The 25,746-nt window shown below is 43.4% G+C and overlaps 2 protein-coding genes across 4 annotated transcripts in view; both read left to right on the top strand.

The window, feature by feature from the left end:
* LOC115105830 (coronin-1C-A-like) overlaps positions 1 to 17,396 on the top strand; it is a 30,719-nt gene extending 13,323 nt beyond the window's left edge. For 2 of the 3 annotated variants that reach the window (XM_029628244.2, XM_029628246.2), the window contains exons 3-11: positions 11,127 to 11,249; positions 12,064 to 12,193; positions 12,375 to 12,556; positions 14,248 to 14,367; positions 15,122 to 15,226; positions 15,343 to 15,488; positions 15,638 to 15,695; positions 15,881 to 16,126; positions 16,405 to 17,396. In XM_029628244.2, coding sequence (XP_029484104.2) covers positions 11,127 to 11,249; positions 12,064 to 12,193; positions 12,375 to 12,556; positions 14,248 to 14,367; positions 15,122 to 15,226; positions 15,343 to 15,488; positions 15,638 to 15,695; positions 15,881 to 16,126; positions 16,405 to 16,524 — 1,230 coding nt within the window. In that variant the 3' untranslated portion in view covers positions 16,525 to 17,396. Of the gene's footprint in view, positions 1 to 8,010; positions 8,625 to 11,126; positions 11,250 to 12,063; positions 12,194 to 12,374; positions 12,557 to 14,247; positions 14,368 to 15,121; positions 15,227 to 15,342; positions 15,489 to 15,637; positions 15,696 to 15,880; positions 16,127 to 16,404 lie in introns of those variants that run through there. The other variant, XM_065007458.1, reaches the window with a different exon arrangement.
* Positions 17,397 to 20,678: 3,282 nt separating this feature from the next.
* Positions 20,679 to 24,184, top strand: selplg (selectin P ligand). Its single transcript, XM_029628243.2, has 2 exons — positions 20,679 to 20,811; positions 21,339 to 24,184. Exon 2 carries the CDS (start codon positions 21,349 to 21,351, stop codon positions 22,663 to 22,665), a length of 1,317 nt encoding a protein of 438 aa, XP_029484103.1. The 5' UTR covers positions 20,679 to 20,811; positions 21,339 to 21,348; the 3' UTR covers positions 22,666 to 24,184.
* Positions 24,185 to 25,746: the final 1,562 nt, after the last annotated feature.

The raw sequence follows: 25,746 nt of genomic DNA, 5'->3' as shown, positions 1-25,746 counted from the left end.
TTAATATAATACATCAATAAAATCAATTTAGCCTCAAATAAGTAATGAAACATGTTCAATTTGGTTTAAATAATGCAAAAACAAAGTGTTGGGGTAGAAAGTAAAAGTGCAATATGTGCCATGTAAGAAAGCTAACGTTTAAGTTCCTTGCTCAGAACATGAGAACATATGAAAGCAGGTGGTTCCTTTTAACATGAATCTTCAATATTCCCAGGTAAGAAGTTTTAGGTTGTAGTTTATTATAGGAATTATAGGACTATTTCTCTCTATACCATTTGTATTTCATATACCTTTGACTATTGGATGTTCTTATAGGTACTTTTGTATTACCAGTGTAACAGTATAGCTTCCGTACCTCTGCTAGCTCCTACCTGCGCTCTAACCAGGAACACAACGACAACAGCCACCCTCGAAGCAGCGTTACCAATGCAGAGCAAGGGGAACAACTTATCAAAGCGAGTGATGTTTGAAATGCTATTAGCGCGCACCCCGCTAACTAGCTAGCCATTTCACATCAAATCGTTACACCAGCCTAATCTCGGGAGTTGATAGGCTTGAAGTCATAAACAGCAGAGTTGCTGGCAAAACGCATGAAAGTGCTGTTTGAATGAATGCTTATGAGCCTGCTGGTGTGCCTACCGTTGCTCAGTCAAACTGCTCTATCAAATCATAGACTTAATTATATTAATATGACCATTAATATGGTCGAATCCGGGAAACTATCATCTCGAAAACAAGACGTTTATTCTTTCAGTGAAATACGGAACCATTCCATATTTTATCTAACGGGTGGCATCCATCAGTCTAAATATTCCTGTTACATTGCACAACCTTCAATGTTATGTCATAATTACGTACAATTCTGGCAAATTAGTTCGCAATGAGCCAGGCGGCCAAAACTGTTGCTCATACCCTGATTCTGCGTGCAATGAACGCAAGAGAAGTGACACAATTTCACCTGGTTAATATTGCCTGCTAACCTGGATTTATTTTAGCTAAATATGCAGGTTTAAAAATATATACTTCTGTGTATTGATTTTAAGAAAGGCATTGGTGTTTATGGTTAGGTACACGTTGGAGCAACGACAGTCCTTTTTCGCGAATGCGCACTGCATCAATTATATGCAACGCAGGACACGCTAGATAAACTAGTAATATCATCAACCATGTGTAGTTATAACTAGTGATTATGATTGATTAAGTTTAATGCTAGCTAGCAACTTACCTTTGCTTCTTACTGCATTCGCGTAACAGGCGGGCTCCTCGTGAGGCAGGTGGTTAGAGCGTTGGACTAGTTAACCCTAAGGTTGCACGATTGAATCCCTGAGCTGACAAGGTAAAAATCTGTTGTTCTGCCCCTGAACAAGGCAGTTAACCCACCGTTCCTAGGCCGTCATTGAAAATAAGAATGTGTTCTTAACTGACTTGCCTAGTTAAATAAAGATTGAATAGAGGTGTAAAAAAATATATATATATTTTTATATTTAATGGCTAAATCGGCATCCAAAATGACAGATTTACGATTGTTATGAAAACTTGAAATCGACCCCAATTAATCGGCCATTCCGATTCCTACCGCAGACCACTTGTATAGCGTTGTGTGGGGGAGCGGTTTATCAATGGCAATTGGATTGTCTCTATGGCATTTTGAATGTACAGAGATACCGCGACGAGATCCTGAGGCTCATGGTCGTGCCATTCATCTGCTGCCATCACCCCATGTCGCAAGGATCTGTACACAATTCCTGGAAGCTGAAAATGTCAGTTCGTCCATGGCCTGCATACTCACCAGACATGTCACCCACTAAGCACGTTTGGGATGATCTGGATTGACGTGTACGACAGCGTGTTTCAGTTCCCGCCAATATCCAGCAACTTCACACAGCCGTTGAACAGGAGTGGGACAACATTCTACGGGATTTAACCAACAGCCTGATGAACTCTATATGCGAAGGAGATGTGTCGCACTGCATGAGCCAAATGGTGCTCACATCAGATACTGACTGGTTTTCTGATCCACGCCCCTACTTTCAAAAACTTGTATTTATTTTTTTATCTGTTACCAACAGATGCGTGTCTGTATTCCCAGTCATGTGAAATACATAGATTCGGGCCTGATTTAAATAAATAAATTGACAGATTTTCCTGTATATGAACTGTAATTCAGTAAAATGTTTAAAATTGTTGCGTATTGTGTTTTAGTTCAGTATATTTTGGTCTTTAGTGCAGGGCCGACAAACACATTTTTTACCTTCTCCCCTCCATCTTGCCTCCATTTTACTGTAATCAGTTAGTTGTAATTTTGGATAGAGCAGACATTTCCATATATATTTTGTTAGCTGCATGTGTGACAACTCCCCCAGTTCTAATTATGATATCATTTACAAAGATTATATATTTTTCCAAAGACAATGTTTGTTTTTTATCAATTAGTGTATTTGTTTTGTCTTTTCTGGTGGATTAAACTGCAGCTTGTATTAAAAGTAGTCCTATTTTGGAGATTATTTCATTTTGAAAGAAGTAAGAGGTTGTAATCTGAATAAATGGGGAAAGGCCCTTTTTGATCATAGGGTGAGACATTTTTACTAATCTGCGGGAGAACCAGTTTGAATTTAAGTATAACTTTTGTATGACTGAAGCCTTTTAATGAGAGGTTCAATGCTTTAATATTTAATCATTTTAGCCCTCCGAATTCATAGTCATTTATAAATGAATGGTCTTTTTTAGGAATGTTAGCTTGCAGAGTTTGTAAATAACCATGTACACTGAGTGTACAAAACATTAGGAACTCTCGCTCTTTCCATGACATAGTCCGACTAGGTGAATCCAGGTGACAGCTATGATCCCTTATTGATGTCACTTGTTAAATCCACTTCAATCAGTGTAGATGAAGGGGAAGAGACACGTTAAAGAAGGATCTCTAAGCCTTGAGACAATTGAGACATGGATTGTGTATGTGTGCCATTCAGAGTGTGAATGGGCAAGACAAAAGATTTAAGTGCCTTTTTGAACGGGTTATGGTGGTAGGTGCCAGGCAGGTGCACCGGTTTGTGTCAAGAACTGCAAAGCTGCTGGATTTTTCATGCTAAACAGTTTGATTTCTGTATCATTGGTCCACCACCCAAAGGACACCCAGCCAGCTTGACACAACTGTGGGAAGCATTGGAGTCAACATGGGCCAGCATCCCTGTGGAATGCGTTCGATACCTTGTAGAGTCCATGCCCTGACGAATTGAGGCTGTTTTGTACTCGATATTAGAAAGGAGTTCCTAATGTTTTGTACACTCAATGTATCATGTACACTCAATGCCTTGGGTTTTTGATGATCGTAAAGAATATGAATGAATGGTACTGGAAGAAAGTAATAGTTAAGAAATGCCAGGCATGTACATGAACAACAAATGATCTACAGTGCCTTGGAAAGTATTAATACTCCTTGACTTTTCCCACATTTTTGATACGTTACAGCCTTATTATAAAATGGATTAAAGAAATTTAAAAAATGCTCAGCGATCTGCACACAATACCCCAAATTGACAAAGCAAAACATTTTTTCTTTTTTTTTGCAAAAAAACCCTGAATACCTTATGTAAATAAGTATTCAGACCCTTTGCTATGAGACTCGAAATTGAGCTCAGGTGCATCCTGTTTCCATTGATCATCATTGATGGTTCTACAACTTGATTGCAGTCCACTTGTGGTAAATTCAATTGATTGGACATGAGGTCGAAGAAATTGTCCATAGAGCTCTGAGACAGGGTTGTGTCGAGGCACAGATCTGGGTAAAGGTACCAAAGAATGTCTGCAGCATTGAAGGTCACCAAGAACAGTGACCTCCATCATTCTTAAATGGAAGAAGTTTGGACCACCAAGACTCTTCCTAGAGCAGGCCGCCCGGCCAAACTGAGCAATCGGGGAGAAGGACCTTGGTCAGGGAGGTGACCAAGAACCTGATGATCACTCTGACAGAGCTCTAGAGTTCCTCTGTGGAGATGGGAGAAACTTCCAGAAGGACAACAATCTCTGCAGGACTCCACCAATCAGGCCTTTATGGTAGAGTGGCCAGACGGAAGCCACTCCTCAGTAAAAGGTACATGACAGCCCAAGATTGGCAAATTCGCCACTGGCGCCCTGTGCTCTTCACAGATGAAAGCAGGTTCACACTGAGCACATGTGACAGACGTGACAGTCTGGAGACGCCGTGGAGAATGTTCTGCTGCCTGCAACATCCTCCAGCATGACCGGTTTGGCGGTGGGTCAGTCATGGTGTGGGGTGGCATTTCTTTGGGGGGCCGCACAGCCCTCCATGTGCTCGCCAGAGGTAGCCTGCCTGCCATTAGGTACCGAGATGAGATCCTCAGACCCATTGTGAGACCATATGCTGGTGCGGTTTGCCCTGGGTTCCTCCTAATGCAAGACAATGCTAGACCTCATGTGGCTGGAGTGTGTCAGCAGTTCCTGCAAGAGGAAGGCATTGATGCTATGGACTGGCCCGTCCGTTCCCCAGACCTGAATCCAGTTGAGCACATCTGGGACATCATGTCTCGCTCCATCCACCAACGCCACGTTGCACCACTGACTGACCAGGAGTTGGCGGATGCTTTAGTCCAGGTCTGGGAGGAGATCCCTCAGGAGACCATCCACTACCTCATCAGGAACATGCCCAGGCGTTGTAGGGAGGTCATACAGGCACGTGGAGGCCACACACACTACTGAGCCTCATTTTGACTTGTTTTAAGGACATTACATCAAAGTTGGATCAGCCTGTAGTGTGGTTTTCCACTTTAATTTTGTGTGACTCCAAATCCAGACCTCCATGGGTTGATATATTTGATTTCCATTGATCATTTTTGTGTGATTTTGTTGTCAGCACATTCAACTATGTAAAGAAAAAAATATTTAATAAGAATTATTTCATTCATTCATATCTAGGATGTGTTATTTTAGTGTTCCCTTTATTTTTTTGAGCAGTGTATTTCAAATATGTTTTTAATATTTTTAATCTCAATTTCCATCTATGGACTGAACATACACTCCTGCAACCCGCCTCACCCAATGTGTTATGGATCTGCTATTTTTTATACTTTAGAAACGGAACCCCCTTCAGAAGCATGCCAGCCAACTAGCTATTCACTAGAAGTCAGTTAGCACTGCTAGCGGTAATCACCGTTAACTCTGACATCAACCCAGAGCATATTGGACTGCTTTTCTCTACCGCATCTCCGGATTCCTACCGCAAGCTTTGAACCTTTACTCCGGATAATCGCAGCTAGCTAGCTGCTATCCGAGTGGCTACTCCTGGCTAATGTCTCTGTCCTGAAGCAAGCACCAGTTAGCCTGGATCTAGGCCCAGCTCCCGGCTAGCCGAAGAGATCCATCAGACTTTAATACCTCTTTTGCCAATTGGCCTGGCCTGGACCCTTTGCTGCCGTCATGGAGCCCAGCCGATCCATCACGACTGGTCTGCCGACATAACCGTCCGGGGGGTTTCAGCAGGCTCTCCCATTGCGACGTCCCCCTGAGGCCCATCTGCTAGCCCCGGTCTGCTAGCTGTCTGTATCGCCGTGCCTCCAGCTCACCTAGCTACTCACTGGACCCTATGATCACTCGGCTACACATGCCTCTCCCTACTGTAAATATGCCTTGTCTATTGCTGTTTTGGTTAGTGATTTTTGTCTTATTTCACTGTAGAGCCTCCAGCCCTGCTCAATATGCCTTAGCTAGCCCTTTTGTTCCCCCCCCCCACACACATGCGGTGACTGCACCTGGCTTAAATGGTGCCTCTGGAGACAAAACCTCTCTGGTTTTTGGTTTCATACATGTTAACATTAGAAGCCGCCTCCCTAAGTTTGTTTTATCCACTGCTGTAGCATACTCCACCAACCCGGATGTCCTAGCCATGTCTGAATCCTGGCTTAGGAAGGCCACAAAATCCTGACATTTCCCTAACTATAACATTTTCCGACAAGATAGAACTGCCAAAGGGGGCGAGTTGCAATCTACTGCAAGTATTTAGTCAGCCACCAATTGTGCAAGTTCTCCCACTTAAAAAGATGGGAGAGGCCTGTAATTTTCATCATAGGTACACTTCAACTATGACAGACAAAATGAGAAGAAAAAAAATCCAGAAAATCACATTGTAGGATTTTTTTATGAATTTATTTGCAAATTATGGTGGAAAATAAGTATTTGGTCAATGACAAAAGTTTATCTCAATACTTTGTTATATAACCTTTGTTGGCAATGACAGAGGTCAAACGTTTTCTGTAAGTCTTCACAAGGTTTTCACACACTTGCTGGTATTTTGGCCCATTCCTCCATGCAGATCTCCTCTAGAGCAGTGATGTTTTGGGGCTGTTGCTGGGCAACATGGACTTTCAACTCCCTCCAAAGATTTTCTATGGGGTTAAGATCTGGAGACTGGCTAGGCCACTCCAGGACCTTGAAATGCTTCTTACAAAGCCACTCCTTCGTTGCCCGGCCAGTGTGTTTGGGATCATTGCTATGCTGAAAGACCCAGCCACGTTTCATCTTCAGTGCCCTTGCTGATGGTAGGCTTTGTTACTTTGGTCCCAGCTCTCTGCAGGTCATTCACTAGGTCCCCCCATGTGGTTCTGGGATTTTTGCTCACCGTTCTTGTGATCATTTTGACCCCACTGGGTGAGATCTTGCGTGGAGCCCCAGATCGAGGGAGATTATCAGTGGTCTTGTATGTCTTCCATTTCCTAATAATTGCTCCCACAGTTGATTTCTTCAAACCAAGCTGCTTACCTATTGCAGATTCAGTCTTCCCAGCCTGGTGCAGGGCTACAATTTTGTTTCTGGTGTCCTTTGACAGCTCTTTGGTCTTGGCCATAGTGGAGTTTGGAGTGTGACTGTTTGAGGTTGTGGACAGGTGTCTTTTATACTGATAACAAGTTCAAACAGGTGCCATTAATACAGGTAACGAGTGAAGGACAGAGGAGCCTCTCACTGGTCTGTGAGAGCCAGAAATCTTGCTTGTTTGTAGGTGACCAAATACTTATTTTCCACCATAATTTGCAAATAAATTCATAAAAAATCCTGTGATTTTCTGGATTTTTTTTTTTCATTTTGTCTGTCATAGTTGAAGTGTACCTATGATGAAAATTACAGGCCTCTCATCTTTTTAAGTGGGAGAACTTGCACAATTGGTGGCTGACTAAATACTTTTTTGCCCCACTGTATCTGTCACCAAACCCACTGGCTCCAGGTCATCTATAAGTCTTTGCTAGGTAAAGCTCCGCCTTATCTCAGCTCACTGGTCACCATAGAAACACCCACCCTTAGCACGTGCTCCAGCAGGTATATTTCACTGGTCATCCCCAAAGCCAACACTTCCTTTTGCCGCCTTTCCTTCCAGTTCTCTGCTGCCAGTGACTGGAACGAATTGAAAAAATCTCTTAAGCTAAAGTCTTCTAACTTTAAGCATCAGCTGTCAGAGCAGCTTACCGATCACTGTGCCTATACACAGCCAATCTGTAAATAGCACACCCAACTACCTCATCCCCATATTATTACTTACCCTCTTGCTCTTTTGCACCCCAGTATCTCTACTTGCACATCATCATCTGCACATCTATCACTCCAGTACTAATGCTAAATTGTAATTATTTCGCCTCTTTGGCCTATTTTCCTACCTCCCTACTCTTCTACATTTGCACACACTGTACATAGATTTTCTTCTTTTTTTTCTATTGTGTTATTGACAGTACGTTTGTCTATCCCATGTGTAACTCTGTTGTTGTTTTTGTTGCACTGCTTTGCTTTAGCTTGGCCAGGTCGCAGTTGTAAATGAGAACTTGTTCTCAACTAGCCTACCTGGTTAAATAAAGGTGAAATAAAAAAAACTAAGCAGGAGTGGATTCGAGACAAGTCTCTGAATGTCCTTGAGTGGCCCAACCAGACCCCGGACTTGAACCTGATCGAACATCCCTGGAGAGAACTGAAAATCTCTCTCTAATTCTCTCTTTCTTTCTCTCTCTCTCGGAGGACCTGAGCCCTAGGACCGTGCCCCAGGACTACCTGACATGATGACTCCTTGCTGTCCCCAGTCCACCTGACTGTGCTGCTGCTCCAGTTTCAACTGTTCTGCCTTATTATTATTCGACCATGCTGGTCATTTATGAACATTTGAACATCTTGGTCATGTTCTGTTATAATCTCTACCCGGCACAGCCAGAAGAGGACTGGCCACCCCACATAGCCTGGTTCCTCTCTAGGTTTCTTCCTAGGTTTTGGCCTTTCTAGGGAGTTTTTCCTAGCCACCGTGCTTTTACACCTGCATTGTTTGCTGTTTGGGGTTTTAGGCTGGGTTTCTGTACAGCACTTTGAGATATCAGCTGATGTACGAAGGGCTATATAAATAAATTTGATTTGATTTGAAAATAGCTGTGCAGCAACGCTCCCCATTCAACCTAACAGAGCTTGAGAGGATCTGCAGAGAAGAATGGGTGTACCAAGCTTGTAGTGTCATACCCAAGATGACTCCAGGCTGTAATCGCTGCCAAATGTGCTTCAACAAAGTACTGAGTAAAGGGTCTGAAATACTTATGTACATGTGATATTTCAATATTTTTTAAATTAAATTAGCAACCATTTCTAAATACCTGTTTTTGCTTGTCATTATAGGGTATTTGTGTGTAGATTGATGAGGTGGGGGGGAAACTGTTTAATACATTTTAGATTAAGGCTGTAACCTAACACAATGTGTAAAAGGTTAAGGGGTCTGAATACTTTCCGAAGGCACTGTATATTGTCTCAGAGAGTACTGTGTTTCCCCGGTATTCATTTAGCAGCGGCTGCTGCTAAATAGTTGCAGCCGCACCCAACATTTTTTCAATGCGTTTTTTGGGATCCATTGATTTTGTCATAATGTTTCAGCATAAGAATACAGAATTGGCCATTGCCTCCGTGACACCTTTCCACAACCTTTGCCACCACTGCTAAAAATGTATCTAGGGAAATGCTAGAGTAGAGTGTGTGTGTGTGTGTGTGTGTGTGTGTGTGTGTGTGTGTGTGTGTGTGTGTACAGTTGGAAGTCGGAAGTTTACGTACAACTTGGCCAAATTCATTTAAACTCAGTTTTTCACGATCCCTGACATTTAATCCTAGTAAAAATTCCTTGTCTTAGGTCAGTTAGGATCACCACATTTATTTTAAGAATGTGAAATGTCAGAATAATAGTAGATAGAATAATTTATTTCAGCGTTTTATTTCTTTCATCATATTCCCAGTGGGTCAGAAGTTTACATACACTCAATTAGTATTTGGTAGCATTGCCTTAAACAATTTAAACTTGGGTCAAACATTTCAGGTAGCCTTCAGAAGCTTCCAAAAATAAGTGAGGTGAATTTTGGGCCATTCCTCCTGACAGAGCTGGTGTAACTGAGTCATGTTTGTAGGCCATGTTTTTTCAGTTCTGCCCACAAATGTTCAATGGGACTGAGGTCAGTGCTTTGTGATGGCCACTCTAATACCTTGACTTTGTTGTCCTTAAGCCATTTTGCCACAACTTTTGAAGTATGCTTGGGGTCATTGTCTATTTGGAAGACCCATTTGCAACCAAGCTTTAACTTCCTGACTGATGTCTTGACATGTTGCTTCAATATATCCACATAATTTTCCTACCTCATGATGCCATCTATTTTGTGAAGTGCACCAATCCCTCCTGCAGCAAAACACCTCCACAACATGATGCTGCCACCCTTGTGCTTCACGGTTGGGATGGTGTTCTTCGGCTTTCTTCCAAACATAATGATGGTCATTATGGCCAAGCAGTTCTATTTTTGTTTCATCAGACCAGAGGACATTTCTCCAAAAAGTATGATCTTTGTCCCCATGTGCAGTTGCAAACTGTAGTCTGTCTTTTTTATGGCGGTTTTGGAGCAGTGGCTTCTTCCTTGCTAAATGTCGATAAATACAATTGTTAGACATGGAAATATAGATATACCTCTCCTTAATGCAACCGCTGTGTCAGATTTCAAAAAAACTTTACGGAAAAGCAAACCATGCAATAATCTAAGATCAGAAAATAAATACAATTATCAACAGAAATCACATTATAAATATTCCCCTACCTTTAACGATCTTCATCAGAATGCACTCCCAGGAATCCTAGTTCCACAATAAATGCTTGATTTGTTCGATAATGTCCATTATTTATGTCCAAGTAGCTACTTTTGTTAGCGTGTTTAGTACACAAATCCAAATGGACGAAAACTTCAAAAAGTTATATTACAGGTTGAAGAAACTTGTCAAACTAAGTATAGAATCAATCTTTAGGATGTTATCATAAATCATCAATAAAGTTCCAACCGGAGGATTCCTATGTCTGTGGAGAAGCCATGGAACTCAGGTCGCTATCATGTGAAATGCGCATGCCCAGGACCTGGCTCTCTGCCAGACCACTGACTCAAACCGCTCCCATCCGGCTCCACCACACAGTAGAAGCCTCATTCAAGTTTCTAAAGACGGTTGACATCTAGTGGAAGCCTTAGGAAGTGCAACTTTATCCATATCCCACTGTGCATTCAATAGGGGCTGGGTTGAAAATCGACCAACCTCAGATTTCCACTTCCTGTTTGGATTTCTTCTCAGGTTTTTGCCTGCCATATGAGTTCTGTTATACTCACAGACATCATTCAAACCATTTTAGAATCTCCAGAGTGTTTTCTATCCAATACTATTAATAATATGCATATATTAGCAACTGGGACTGAGGAGCAGGCCGTTGACTATGGGCACCTTTCATCCAAGCTACTCAGTACTGCCCCTGCAGCCATTAGAAGTTTAAACAATTGTTGGAAAAATTACTTGTATCATGCACAATGTAGATGTCCTAACCGACTTGCCAAAACTATAGTTTGTTAACAAGGAATTTGTGGAGTGGTTGAAAAATGAGTTTTAATGACTCCAACCTAAGTGTATGTAAACTTCTGACTTCAAATGTATATAGATGCCTTTTAACCTAATGTTGTATTTGTATTCCTTCACAAGCCAACCCTTGGTCTTTGCCAGTAGGACTAGGGGGCTCACAGTTCATCGTTTCTCCCGTCATTGTTACTGATCTCCATCAGTCATACTGAATGTCCTCTTTCTCTCTCCAGACTGGTCGCATAGACAAGGCCTACCCAACAGTATGTGGTCATACGGGTCCTGTCCTGGACATCGACTGGTGCCCTCACAATGACCATGTCATCGCCAGCGGCTCAGAGGACTGCACAGTCATGGTACATACAGACAGTTTTCACTGCTTACATCTTTAAAATGGTGACACTATGTTCAAGATGCTGTCTAGGCCCAGGTATGAATACCTACCTACTACACATGTTCGGACTCTGTGGATGCACCTTACGTAATAAAGGAAAGCTCTTTACCCCTATAGATTTTTTTCCCAGTGAACTCTGACATCTCTTAAGAAGACTATGATCAATAGCCCTGTCTGGGTCTGTCAGTGTGCTGCACATGCTAGTGCTGCAAGCTTAGCCTCCCTGGTGTGCTCTATACACAAAGCATGTGTCATAGCGTTATCGGATCCACAGCCATAACTGGATGGTGGGGCAGTGAGGTCATACTAGCAGAATGTCTTGTGTCCTTATTTGGTCTTCGACAAATAAATAATGTCTGCAGCAAGAGACGGACAAGTCCACAGAAGGGTCCATACAATATTTTATCTAAATGTATTTTATATGATAGACCTTAAAGATGGAATACAAAAACATTTTAGTGAGGCCTGCTCTCTGAAACGTATGTTATGCAGGTGAAACATGAAATGTTATGCAGACCTTATTCCTTTCCCATCCTTGTTTCTGCCCCCATCAGCTCTCTGCTGCCATCCTTAGACTAAACACTGTTAGTACATCCTGCTAACATTAGACAAGCACATCCATAGTATACTGACACCTAGCTAAGGCTGATTGTCTCAAGGGGTTGAGGAGAATTGACCTCTTGTTTGTTCATGTCCGTAGTTATAAATGAGAAAATGGATATAAATAAGTAGAAGGCAATGGCATCATGACTAACTTCATCTCTCGCTGTCTCCAGGTGTGGCAGATCCCAGAGAATGGGCTGGTCACCCCGCTGGCTGAGCCTGTGGTGGTGTTGGAGGGACACTCCAAGAGGGTGGGCATCGTCACTTGGCACCCCACGGCCCGGAACGTCCTCATGAGTGCAGGTAGATACAGGTTTAATACCCTGCTCTCACACGAGTATAGTGTCTGCAGGAGTATGGCACTTTCAGCAGGGAGTTAATTTGTCACAACAGCTCTCAGAATACAAGGCATTTTATATTCCACTGTACTCTGCTACGAGGCAGTGGCATGTGGATTTCGACTGTAGTTTGTCTGTCCCACCAGGCTGTGACAACCTGATCATCATCTGGAACGTGGGGACGGGCGAGGCCATGATCCAGCTGGAGGACATGCACCCTGACGTCATCTTCAGCGCCTGCTGGAGTCGCAATGGAGCCCTCATCTGCACCGCCTGCAAGGACAAGAATATCCGTGTCATTGACCCCCGCAAGGAGAAGATCGTGGCTGTGAGTGGGCTGAGGACTCTAGGGGAGATACAGTGCCTTGTGAAAGTATTCACCCCCCTTGACGTTTTTCCTATTTCGCTGCATTACAACCTGTAATTTAAATGTATTTTTTATTTGGATTTCATACAATGGACATACACAAAATAGTCCAAATTGGTGAAGTGCGATGGAGAAGGGAAAAAAAGGAAAAGTGGTGAGTGCATAAGAATTCACCCCCTTTGCTATGAAGCCTCTAAATAAGATCTGGTGCAACCAATTACCTTCAGAAGTCACATAATTAGTTGACCTGTGTGCAATCTAAGTGTCACATGATCTGTCACATGATCTCAGTATATATACACCTGTTCTGAAAGGCCCCAGAGTCTGCAACAATACTAAGCAAGGGGCACCACCAAGCATGTGGCACTGTGAAGACCAAGGAGCTCTCCAAACAGGTCAGGGACAATGTTGTGGAGAACTACAGATCAGGGTTTGGTTATAAAAAAATATCAGAAACTTTGAACATACCACGGAGCACCATTAAATCCATTATAAAAAAATGGAAAGAATATGGCACCACAACAAACCTGCCAAGAGAGGGCTGCCCACCACAACTCATGGACCAGGCAAGGAAGGCATTGATCAGAGAGGCAACAAAGAGACCAAAGATAACCCTGAAGGAGCTGCAAAGCTCTGCAGCGGAGATTGGAGTATCTGTCCATAGGACCACTTTAAGCCATACACTCCACAGAGCTGGGCTTTATGGAAGAGTGGCCAAAAAAGCCATTGCTTAAAGAATAAAATAAGCAAACATGTTTGGTGTTCGCCAAAAGGAATGTGGGAGACTCCCCAAACATATGGAAGGAGGTACTCTGGTCAGATGAGATTAAAATTGAGCTTTTTGGCTATCAAGGAAAACGCTTCGTCTGGTGCAAACCCAACACGTCTCATCACCCCGAGAACATCTCCACAGTAAAGCATGGTGGTGGCAGCATCATGCTGTGGGGATGTTTTTCATCGGCAGGGACTGGGAAACTGGTCAGAATTGAAAGAATGATGGGTAGCGCTAAATGCAGGGAAATTCTTGAGGGAAACCTGTTTGTCTCTCAGACATTTGAGAGTGGGACGGAGGTTCACCTTCCAGCAGGACAATGACCTTAAGCATCCTGCTAAAGCCACACTCGAGTGGTTTAAGGGGAAACATTTAAATGTCTTGGAATGGCCTAGTCAAAGCCCAGGCCTCAATCCAATTGAGAAACTGTGGAATGACTTAAAGATTGCTGTACACCAGCGTAACCCATCCAACTTGAAGGAGCTGGAGCAGTTTTACCTTGAAGAATGGGCAAAAATCACAGTGGCTAGATGTGCCAAGCTTATAGAGACACACCCCAAGAGACTTGCAGCTGTAATTGCTGCAAAGTGTGGTTTTACAAAGTATTGACCGTTTTCTTTTTTTTCTCATTTCACAATAAAATATAGTTTGCCTCTTCAAAGTGGAAGGCATATTGTGTAAATCAAATGATACAAACCCCCCCAAAAATCTATTTTAATTCCAGGTTGTAAGGCAACAAAATAGGAAAAATGCTAAGGGGGGTGAATACACTGTATTTTGGCTTGATAATCACTCTTGTAGCACTGTCTCTCACATAAACACACACACGTCATTGGTGCTGAAACATGCGATCCTCTCTGATAGACGTGTTGTGTTTCAGGAAAAGGACAAGGCCCACGATGGAGCACGGCCCATGAGAGCCATCTTCCTGGCTGACGGAAACATCTTCACCACCGGCTTCAGCCGCATGAGCGAGCGACAGCTAGCCCTCTGGAACCCCGTATGTCACCTCCCATCCAGACCCACACGGACACACACACATGGAAATCTGCCGATGTGGCCTTGCGCAAGGCACTTAACCCTCATTGCTCCAGGGTCACCGTTAAAAGTGGCAGACCCTGGCTGTGACCCCACTCTCCGAGGGTGTCTCAGGGAGAGTTGGTATATGCAAAAATAAACGTTCTCAATTCACACGTGTAAAATAGGACAAATATAAGCACCCACCAAATTATTATTTGTTATACACATACAGACAGACATTCATGCACTCATAGATGCACAAATCCTTATCTAAATCAAATCAAAGTTTTTGTCACGTGTGCCGAATACAACAGGTGTAGACCTTACAGTGAAATGCTTACTTACAGGCTCTAACCAATACTGCAAAAAAGGTGTTACGTGAACAATAGGTAAGTAAAGAAATACAACAACAGTAAAAAGACAGGCTATATACAGTAGCGAGGCTATGACAGTAGCGAGGCTATAAAAGTAGCGAGGCTACATACAGACACCGGTTATTCAGGCTGATTGAGGTAGTATGTACATGTAGATATGGTTAAAGTGACTATGCATATATGATGAACAGAGAGTAGCTGTAGCGTAAAAGAGGGGTTGGCGGTTGGTGGGTGGGACACAATGCAGATGGCCCGGTTAGCCAATGTGCGGGAGCACTGTTTGGTCGGCCCAATTGAGGTAGTATGTACATGAATGTATAGTTAAAGTAACCACATGAAATGTATGTTTTGTGTTGACAGAAAAGCATGGAGGAGCCAATATCAGTCCACGAGCTGGACACCAGTAATGGAGTGTTGCTGCCCTTCTATGATGCAGACACCAATATAGTGTACCTGTGTGGGAAGGTGAGGATGATATACTTGTTAGAGATGTTGTCTCCCATCTGGATAGAGGATTAGTGTGACTTCAGTCTTTCTGGGAGGATTTCACAGGTTTTAACAGTAACCTCTCCTATGTTCAGGGTGACAGTAGCATCCGGTACTTTGAGATAACAGACGAGGCTCCATTCGTGCACTACCTCAACACCTTCTCCAGCAAGGAGCCCCAGCGAGGTATGGGCTACATGCCCAAACGAGGACTGGACGTCAACAAGTGCGAGATTGCCAGGTAACAACCATGCACTCAGTGATGGCTTTGAGACCTTCTCCTTCTGTCCATTAGAGGGAGGACATGTTGCAGTATTTGAGAGAACAGTCCTAATGCCTTTGATTCTGTGGCTGTACATCCTCATCATGTTTTGTCTATTTTACTTGCAGGTTTTATAAACTACATGAGAGAAAATGTGAGCCAATCATTATGACAGTCCCCCGAAAGGTTTGTGTCTTTCTTTTACTCTTTGAATATTTTTTTTTACATTTAAGACATTGATGCTGTAGAAAAGAGTGCAATTGTTGTTCAAATCGGGCAAATCAGGCAATATTAAGAATAGAGCCACTGACTAGAGTACAGTCCTAACTGATACCATTATGTCTTTCCTTCTCTCCGTCCCACACATCCAGTCGGACCTGTTCCAGGATGACCTGTACCCGGACACAGCAGGACCAGATTGTGCCATCGAGGCGGAGGACTGGTTTGATGGGAAGAACGGCGAGCCCATCCTGATCTCCCTGAAAAACGGCTATGTCCCCGGCAAGAACCGCGACCTCAAGGTGGTCAAGAAGTCTAATGTCTTGGAGGGCAAGCCAGCCAAGAAAGCAGCAAACACCTCGCCTGCCGAGAGCAAGGCCTCTCCACATCCATCTATAGTGAGTAGGACTGAACACTTTCAGTAACAACTGTCAAGCTATATTAAGACAATATAGTGAATAAAACTGTACTTTTAACACAGGCAATAGACGAGATGTGTTAAGATAAACTAAGAAAATCAGCTGCAGTAACACAGTGAATAGATTTGATTCGCAACGATTGATATCAGAACAGTACTGGAACATTTTCTGTTAAGTCATTTTAGCTACCAAATGGTTTGTGAAACAATATATCTTGTCATTATTTAACTGGTTGTCCTTTCTATGCTTTATTGCAGCAAAATGAAGGGAAACTGGAGGAGCTGCTGCGAGAGGTCAAGTCGCTCAGGGACCTCGTCACCCTACAGGACCGTCGAATTGCCAAACTGGAGGACCAGATGTCCAAGGTCGCCATCTAAGACTCAGCCCCCGCTCAGGACCATTCATTGATTAGGAGATAATCGAGTGAGAAAATCGGCTTCGTCATTCCGCTTGGAATCTTCCCAGCGACGATCCCAAGCACACATTCCAAGATGAACTTTGTTTTTTATCATGTCTACCCCTCACACTTACCTCTAAAATACTTAGAGAAACAACTGTTGCAATTCATAGTCCACCTTTTTACTGGGGATGAAACGCATTTGAATAACTGCCATTTTTTGGTTGATTGAAAAGTCTTACCATTTTGTTATTGTTTTAAATTGTGGTCAAGAACATTCTGATGGGAAGTTTGTACTTACTGCAATACTCTCAACAATCGTATGTAGCCACCAGTATTGCCATATTCCCTTGATTTTTGTGCTGCCAAAAAAATGTTTGTGTGGGTGTGGGTTTTCATTTATTTAGTCTTTTCTCCTGTTTTGCATTCCAGTTACAGACTATAAGGTAATATAATGATTTAGGCAAAGAGAAGAATTATCTTTGAACCAACTATAGCTGTTACACTGTTGCAAAAGAAAGAGAAAGATATCCAAATTTTTCCGCCACGCCAGCTGCTCGCATTAAGCATCAGATCACTGAATGTGAAGGAAGTCTGACGATATTGTTAGTTCTTCTGGGTGTAGATTTTAACTGTGGGGGTGTCGGCAGGCAGTGGCGTAAACTGCAGCTCTCGCTGGCATAAATGTAGTGGTGCCTCTGTCACGCTGTGGAGGGTATTAGGGCTCAATCTGAGGTCACCCACTCCGGTGCATGTTGTGGCATTGGAAAGGGACCTCTCTCAGCATTTCTTTCACTCAACCATCTAGTTCATGTAGTAAGGTGCATGCAATAAAGATTTTACACATGGAAATGTCTTCTCCACAATAAATCCCTTATTCTTTGTTTGCGCTAACCTTTCTTTCTACCCTTTTCACCTCTGTCTGTCTTGCTGGCTTGAATTAAATGATTCACACACTGAAACCGGCAGAGCAATGCACAGTCTGATAGACAGATCTCAAGTGGGATTTTAGAAACCGTTATGTGAATATACAGTATAACATTATCTTTTGATAACACCACATAATCTGAAATTATTGTAAATGACAACCAGGACAATTCAAGATCCAATAATTAGTCTTAAGTACAGTGAAAGATCCTTTGTTCCATCAGCAGAGCGCCAGTGGCACAGTCTAGAGGGGAAAAAACATTTAAACCATGGAGTAGAGGTTTTCATTGCTTTGGCGGGCCCATAAAAGTCATTTTCTGCTCCTGGCTTCCTGTTGGGGGTTGTTCTCATCACACAGCATGGAGGGAAGGGGGGTCAGAGGGGCTGTGTCTGGCATCCAGACACACTGGCAACCAGTGGGTGGATGAGGGGATGAACGTGGACTATGGGGATTTTGTAGATTAGATGAAATGCTAGAAGTGGAGGGATAACAGTTCAAGGAAGATTAAGTGGATTTGGTGGGAACTTGTTTTTTGGGGGATATGTTACCTACTGATACAGCATTTACATGAGTTAATGGATAAGGATTACTGAAAGGTTTACCAGCACACATTTTACTCCTGTATTTCCTCTCTCTTGACCACCCACCTCCTAAAATCATTTGCTGGGAAAACAGCCAGTTTGAAGGTCACTGTGGGATAAACGTCCTCTTTTGTAGCTGTGTTTGTGTGGCTACTCAACTTTGTTGTGTGTTAAAATTCTGGTGTATCAAATTCCCATGCTGTCTTTGCAAAATAACATTTTGAACAGTTTAGGTTCTGTGGGGGAAATATAATTTGTTGTTTTTAATGGATCAAATGTCATGTTTATTATCAGTCTGACAATTTAGTGAATATAGTGCTCAAACTCCATGGAGGCAAGAATATTTTGCTTTACCTGTCATGCATTGTGTGATGAAGTAAGCCTATACCAAGAAAACTATTTCAGCCTGCAACTAAACTAGTGGTTGTGATTAATCCATTATCCCTGAGACAACTACCTCTGAAGGGGTTTAGCTCCAGAGCAACATCCGTTCACAAATTACTCACAAGACGAGAACAGGAAGTGGTGGTTTCCATGGAGACAGGTTTCAATACTTGCTGCCACATTTCCACAGGAGGTCTGTAGTTTACACTGCACAGCAATGATGCTGGTTACAGGAGGTCGGTAGTTTACACTGCACAGCAATGAGCCTGGTTAGAGGAGGTCTGTAGTTTGCACTGCACAGCAATGAGCCTGGTTAGAGGAGGTCTGTAGTTTGCACTGCACAGCAATGAGCCTGGTTAGAGGAGGTCTGTAGTTTGCACTGCACAGCAATGAGCCTGGTTAGAGGAGGTCTGTAGTTTGCACTGCACAGCAATGAGCCTGGTTAGAGGAGGTCTGTAGTTTGCACTGCACAGCAATGAGCCTGGTTAGAGGAGGTCTGTAGTTTACACTGCACAGCAATGAGCCTGGTTAGAGGAGGTCTGTAGTTTGCACTGCACAGCAATGATGCTGGTTAGAGGAGGTCTGTAGTTTACACTGCACAGCAATGAGCCTGGTTAGAGGAGGTCTGTACTTTGCACTGCACAGCAATGATGCTGGTTACAGGAGGTCTGTAGTTTGCACTGCACAGCAATGATGCTGGTTACAGGAGGTCTGTAGTTTACACTGCACCGCAATGATGCTGGTTAGAGGAGGTCTGTAGTTTGCACTGCACAGCAATGATGCTGGTTACAGGAGGTCTGTAGTTTGCACTGCACAGCAATGATGCTGGTTACAGGAGGTCTGTAGTTTACACTGCACCGCAATGATGCTGGTTACAGGAGGTCTGTAGTTTACACTGCACAGCAATGATGCTGGTTAAAGGAGGTCTGTAGATTACACTGCACAGCAATGAGCCTGGTTAGAGGAGGTCTGTAGATTACACTGCACAGCAATGAGCCTGGTTACAGGAGGTCTGTAGTTTACACTGCACAGCAATGCTGCTTGTTACAGGAGGTCTGTAGATTACACTGCACAGCAATGAGCCTGGTTAGAGGAGGTCTGTAGTTTGCACTGCACAGCAATGAGCCTGGTTAGAGGAGGTCTGTAGTTTGCACTGCACAGCAATGAGCCTGGTTAGAGGGGGTCTGTAGTTTGCACTGCACAGCAATGAGCCTGGTTAGAGGAGGTCTGTAGTTTGCACTGCACAGCAATGAGCCTGGTTAGAGGAGGTCTGTAGTTTGCACTGCACAGCAATGAGCCTGGTTAGAGGGGGTCTGTAGTTTGCACTGCACAGCAATGAGCCTGGTTAGAGGAAGTCTGTAGTTTGCACTGCACAGCAATGAGCCTGGTTAGAGGAGGTCTGTAGTTTGCACTGCACAGCAATGAGCCTGGTTAGAGGGGGTCTGTAGTTTGCACTGCACAGCAATGAGCCTGGTTAGAGGAGGTCTGTAGTTTGCACTGCACAGCAATGAGCCTGGTTAGAGGGGGTCCGTAGTTTGCACCACACGTTCTTCCTTATTAGACTCCAGACACCTAACGTCTACCACAGAGGGAAATATCTGAGACACACCCATTCCACTTAAATATGACTCAGCACCTCAGACACTTCTGTTGATAATTCCATTTCGAACCCACTTCAACTATCATATGAGAGAGAGAAACTTTGATATTTCCAAAGTATGATATGGACTGTGGTTTGGGCAGATTTTGGGATGTAATTAATGATCTACTTTTGTGTGGATAAATGTCTGCTGAATGTAGTTCTCTGAGTTTCACATTCTTAGAGCACAAACAACATTTCATCTTGATGTTCTGGTGCCATTTCGGAAATGTTATGTATTGATTGGGGACTTAACAGGGTTTCTGGGTGATTTGTGATGTTTTACTTGTGCTTCCCATGTCTGTATTTTTGTATTTTAATCTGTATATGTTTGGGTATAATGTGTATATTTACGTTGTATATACAGGGCACATTTGTAAAAGAGACCTAGGTCTCAATACGTTTTCCCTTAAAATAAAAAATAAAAATGAATTAATACAAAATAAAAACTGTCCATAAATGCACTATAAATTGAATCAGATTATCCCCTGAACCACTTCAAATCAGGGAAAGGTAACAAACCTCTGGGCTTGTCAGTTTCACACTTGAGTCAGTGCGAAAAATGTAACTTCTGCAGAACAGTGCGCATTTCCTGTTTCTTCATATCAGGTAGAGAGCTCTGTTGTGCCTCTACCATCAGCTAGTCAAGGCATGCCAGCATGTGCTTAACTCCAGCATCACCAATTTGAGCCTCCTTTCCTTCCACGACTTCTACTACACTTCCCCATCAGTGAGGTAAGACTTAAGAATTACTGACAGTAAGTGCCTGGGACAATAGAGAGGTTTTGAATACTGGATGTTGAGTGTAAAATCTGCCTTTTTCATTGGTTCCAGAGTTTGAAGATTTTTGCTTTTCTTGAGATGCCTCCGATTTGTTTTATTCTTTAAATTATTATTTGTATTTTATTGATGCTACCAGAATTGTTTGTAAATAATAATACATACTTTAAGTCTCATTATAAAGCCTATGATACCTTTGAGTTCCTGTTTCATCCGTTGCGTGGGTGTGGTGCTAGTTATGAGTAACATACTGTTTCACCATGACATGTTGACGATGTCACCACCCACAGTGGCATGTCGCTTTGTCACAAACAACAGTTTCCTTAGGCCAGTTAGAACATCTATTAGTTGCATTCCACGTCAGCATTGATAGTCTGCTTCCTGACGCCCCTGCCATATCGCAACAGATCTTCGGATATAATTTCATATCCAATAGCATACTACATACAAGCAGTAATTTGTGTACTGATTTCTCATTTCAGAATTGGCACCATGATGTCATGGTATAACAAGGTGTATCCTGTTCTGTTGTGGAGCCTGTTTCTGTTGTATTCTGAGGGATCTCAGAACTTCACACTCACAGAAGACAGAGGCAGTAATATGAGCATCAATACAGCAGCAACACAAAAGAGCAGTTCGTCTATGGTGGAAACCCATACGGTGATGTACAACAGCAGTACCCGTGAGGTAGGCGGTGCCATTACTGTGGGTGTTAACGCCTCAGAGGCAACCATGATGACCAGCTTGGGTCCAACCCTTTCTCCCTTAGCAATGCTCACTTCATCAGGTACAACCCCATCTCCCCTCACCACCAACCAACCCACCAGCCAGACGTACTCTTCCCATGGGCCATCTAGCACATCTGACCTCTTGTCCACCACCACTCCCAGCTCTACCATCTGGTCCTCCATCACAGCACTTAACACCACATCTGAGGTGTCCTCCACCACTGGGCCCTCCTCCATCTCTGGACCTTTCTCCACCAATGTCTCAGCCTCCACCCCAGGGCCTAGCTCTACCATTGTCTCATCCTCCACCCCAGGGCCTAGCTCTACCATTGTCTCATCCTCCACCCCAGGGCCTAGCTCTACCATTGTCTCATCCTCCACCCCAGGGCCTAGCTCTACCATTGTCTCATCCTCCACCCCAGGGCCTAGCTCTACCATTGTCTCATCCTCCACCCCAGGGCCTAGCTCTACCATTGTTTCATCCTCCACCCCAGGGCCTAGCTCTACCATTGTCTCATCCTCCACCCCAGGGCTTAGCTCTACCAATTTCTCATCCTCCACCAATGAGACTTTCTTAACCACTTTTTCACCCATCTCAACCACTGACAATTCTACCAACTCCTCTTCTGGGGTCCTGATTCCCAAGATGAAAACAGAGAAGGTCCCCATCTTGATCACCAAGACAACGACCACCATGACAACGTTACCTTCTAAAAAAGATCCATCAGGGGGAGGGGTTCTGCCCTGCTCTCCTACCCGACGGGATGGTCTGGTGAGCCAGTGTCTGATTGCCATTGCCTCCCTGGCTGCAGTGGCCACCTTCTTCATGGTCAGCTGCATCATCCTCTGCACCAAGTACTCCTCCAGGAAGCATCGCTACAGAGTGGGCACAAACAATCGGGGCACTGAGATGGTGTGTATCTCTGCCCTGCTCCACGATGACAATGGTCCCCATTGGGGGCCCCACATCCCCAAGAGCAACGGAGCCCTGCTGCCTGGAACAGAGTTGGATAGTGACGAGGAGGGGGGAGATAATGTAACCCTCCACAGCTTCCTCCCAGACAATGAGCAACAAGTCTAGAGTGTAGATATTCAGACTGTGTCAGACTCTGTGAAGTGCTATATGGTCCAATTACACAGGGTACACAACTCCAGGCCTGAAGTTAATGGTCATCGCAGCCATCTTAAAGTTCATCTAGGGAAAGGATTAAAAACAGAGACTGTGGGGGCATATAAAACCTTTGTAGTTTTCCTACTTACTCTGGGTTAAATGACCACTTTTCTTCAATTGATGAGACTTTGAATTGTACATCTGACTGGTCGACTGCTGTCAATATACAAACTGTTGCTCTTAGAATATATTTTAGCGTCCTCTTTGAAGTTGTTGGTTGGGCCTCGCTGCACATCCATCTACTGCAACCAGTAGAGGAAGAGACAGAAACCACAAATGGAGAACCAATGATACGTTACTTTATTGTGACATGTTTACAGCAAATAGTGACAAAGTTTGGAGAAGTCAGGTGGTCAATCATCCTCAAACGTAACGCAACCCAATGCAGCCTCTGAGTAGTTCTGAGTGAGATTGAGTTTTTGCACCATTGCACTGACATGATTCTGTTGATAATGAAGTTCACCTAATAGGATGAGAACAGTGATGTAAACAAAAGGTTTGCTACACAGACAGTTTATTAGAGAGATTTAGGATTCTACAATTGATTTAGTAAAGTTCATGTTATTTTTGAAGAGAATCGTTCCTGCACATACACACTTATAGAGCTATAAGAAGACCTAGACTGCTTATGATGCTTGTAAGTCGCTCTGGATAAGAGCGTCTGCTAAATGACTTAAATGTAATGTAAATGTTATGATGACTCACTGTTCATTTGGTCACTGGGTGGATGGGGCTATTTAGAGTTGTATGTGGTCAGAATTTTATAGCTTTCAACGTAATGAGTGGAAATACATGATACAAAAAACAGAAAACATCATTATTTTATTTTATACATGCTTCAGAAAATATGTATCCTTGTGAGCAATTTCATTTATTTGTTTTCTGCAAAAAAGCTTGTTCTTCTGGAAGTCTTGTTAGGTCTTGATAACAAAACCATCTGCCTTGATGTACAGTGAGCCAAAACATAGACTGTATGAAGTATATCAAATATGTTCGGGGTCAAGCGAATGTGAGATGTGATGAAATGTCTTTTACAGGGTAAGTCAAATAAGTCTGTAACCTTCTGTATTGAGTGTCTGTGTAGACAGTCCCAGACGTTCGGCAGATGTTTCTTGTGTCCTTGTCTTGCCATAATATGTCATAATACAAAGATACAGTATCATTGCTAAACCCAGACCCCCTTCAAACCTTTCAAGCCCTCAGATGTTTGACTTCTGTTTTACTTTTTGGGGTCTTCTCTCCGTGTGAGAGAGGGACAGGTTTCCTAGAGACACCACATGTCTGTTTATCTCTGAGTCCAGTCAAACACAATGAAGAGGCTCCACAATTTAACTGAAAATTGATCACAAAGGACTGGAACAAATGAATAGATCATAACGAAACTGTAAAGAAATGACAAAGTGATATTAAACAACGGGCAGCTGGCTAATGACTGTGTCTGTGGTGATTCAAGTCCGATGACATTTCCGTTTTTCAAACATGAACCCTCTAGATTTGTCACTATAAAACTATGCCCTATGGTTTGTAATATGCGCCAATATTTCCCTTTGTTTTACTATGTACTCATAATAAGTAGATAACACAAGCAAGCAGACCAAATAAAAGGCTGGTTTATTTTTTTTACATGCATTCAAGGCCCCTTTCTGGCATCAATACCAAAGTTAATTCTTTGCAGGGGCAGAGATTTACATCTTAGTCCACATGCTTCATACAAACAGGGTGTATATTATAAAACTGGAATCAAATGTTCATGCCAGGGAAAGCTGACTCTGAGGGATGTAGACAGAGCATATAAGACAAATGGAATCATAGACCAGAGACTAGACTAGAGTATGTACTCCGTAACCACCTCACTATCATTATGACCAAATAAAGGTTGGCCAGTCTTGATGAATCATCTCAAACATTCTGAGCTGTAGCTGTGTTTACTCTATTAACATGAACACACACACACACACACACACACACACACACACACACACACACACACACACACACACACACACACACACACACACACACACACACACACACACACACACACACACACACACACACACACACACACACACACACACACACACACACACACACACACACACACACACACACACACACACACACACACACACACTTGCTTGCTTGCTAGCTCTTGCTTGCTAGCTCTTTCTCTCTCAATTGTGGCTACACATTGAGCATGTTTAACTATTGTAATGGCCATTTTTATGTTTGTGCTTTTCTTTTTACCCCTTTTTCAACCATAATTTCATGGTATCCAATTGGTAGTTACAGTCTTGTCCCATCACTGCAACTCCCATATGGACTCACAAGAGGTGAAGGTCAAGAGCCGTGCATCCTCCGAAACATAACCCAGCCAAGCTGCTTCTTGACACAATGCCCGTTTCACCCAGAAGCCAGCCGCACCAATGTGTCGGAAGAAACACCGTACACCTGGCGACCATGTCAGCGTGCATGCTCCCAGTCCACCACAAGAGTTGCTAGAGCATGATGGGACAAGGACATCCCGGCTGGCCAAACCCTCACCTAACCCGGACGACGCCCCATGGGTCTCCCGGTCGCGGCGGGCTGCGAACTGGACTCGAACCAGGCTCTGCCACTGCCACTCGGGAGGCCATGTTTGTGCTTTTGTAATTACCAATTTCTGTGTTCATGTAAGTGATTGATTGAACACCTGGAAGAAATCCTCACTGTAATATCTGCAATTTGGCAGTACGCCCAGACCCTTGTTTTGAGAACGATTCCATCAATAGAACACCCTGCTCATTGTTTTTGGCAAGGTCCTTGGCACGTGCCCCAACCCCCCTACCCTCTTCCTGGGCTGTAATGGGTGGTATGTCCACACAGAAAAAATGGACCCCTTCCTGTGAGAGACAATCACACTGTGGAGCTGCATGTCTGTTAAAGTGGCTGGTCTGCTGTAAGTCATCAGGGTGTCAGAGGTACAGCGTCGGGTCCAAAATAACTTTAGCC

Source organism: Oncorhynchus nerka, linkage group LG22, assembly GCF_034236695.1.
Source record: "Oncorhynchus nerka isolate Pitt River linkage group LG22, Oner_Uvic_2.0, whole genome shotgun sequence".
NCBI lineage: Eukaryota > Metazoa > Chordata > Actinopteri > Salmoniformes > Salmonidae > Oncorhynchus > Oncorhynchus nerka.
The sequence above is the reverse complement of the archived record's forward strand: the minus strand, read 5'-3'. Positions and strand labels throughout refer to the sequence as shown.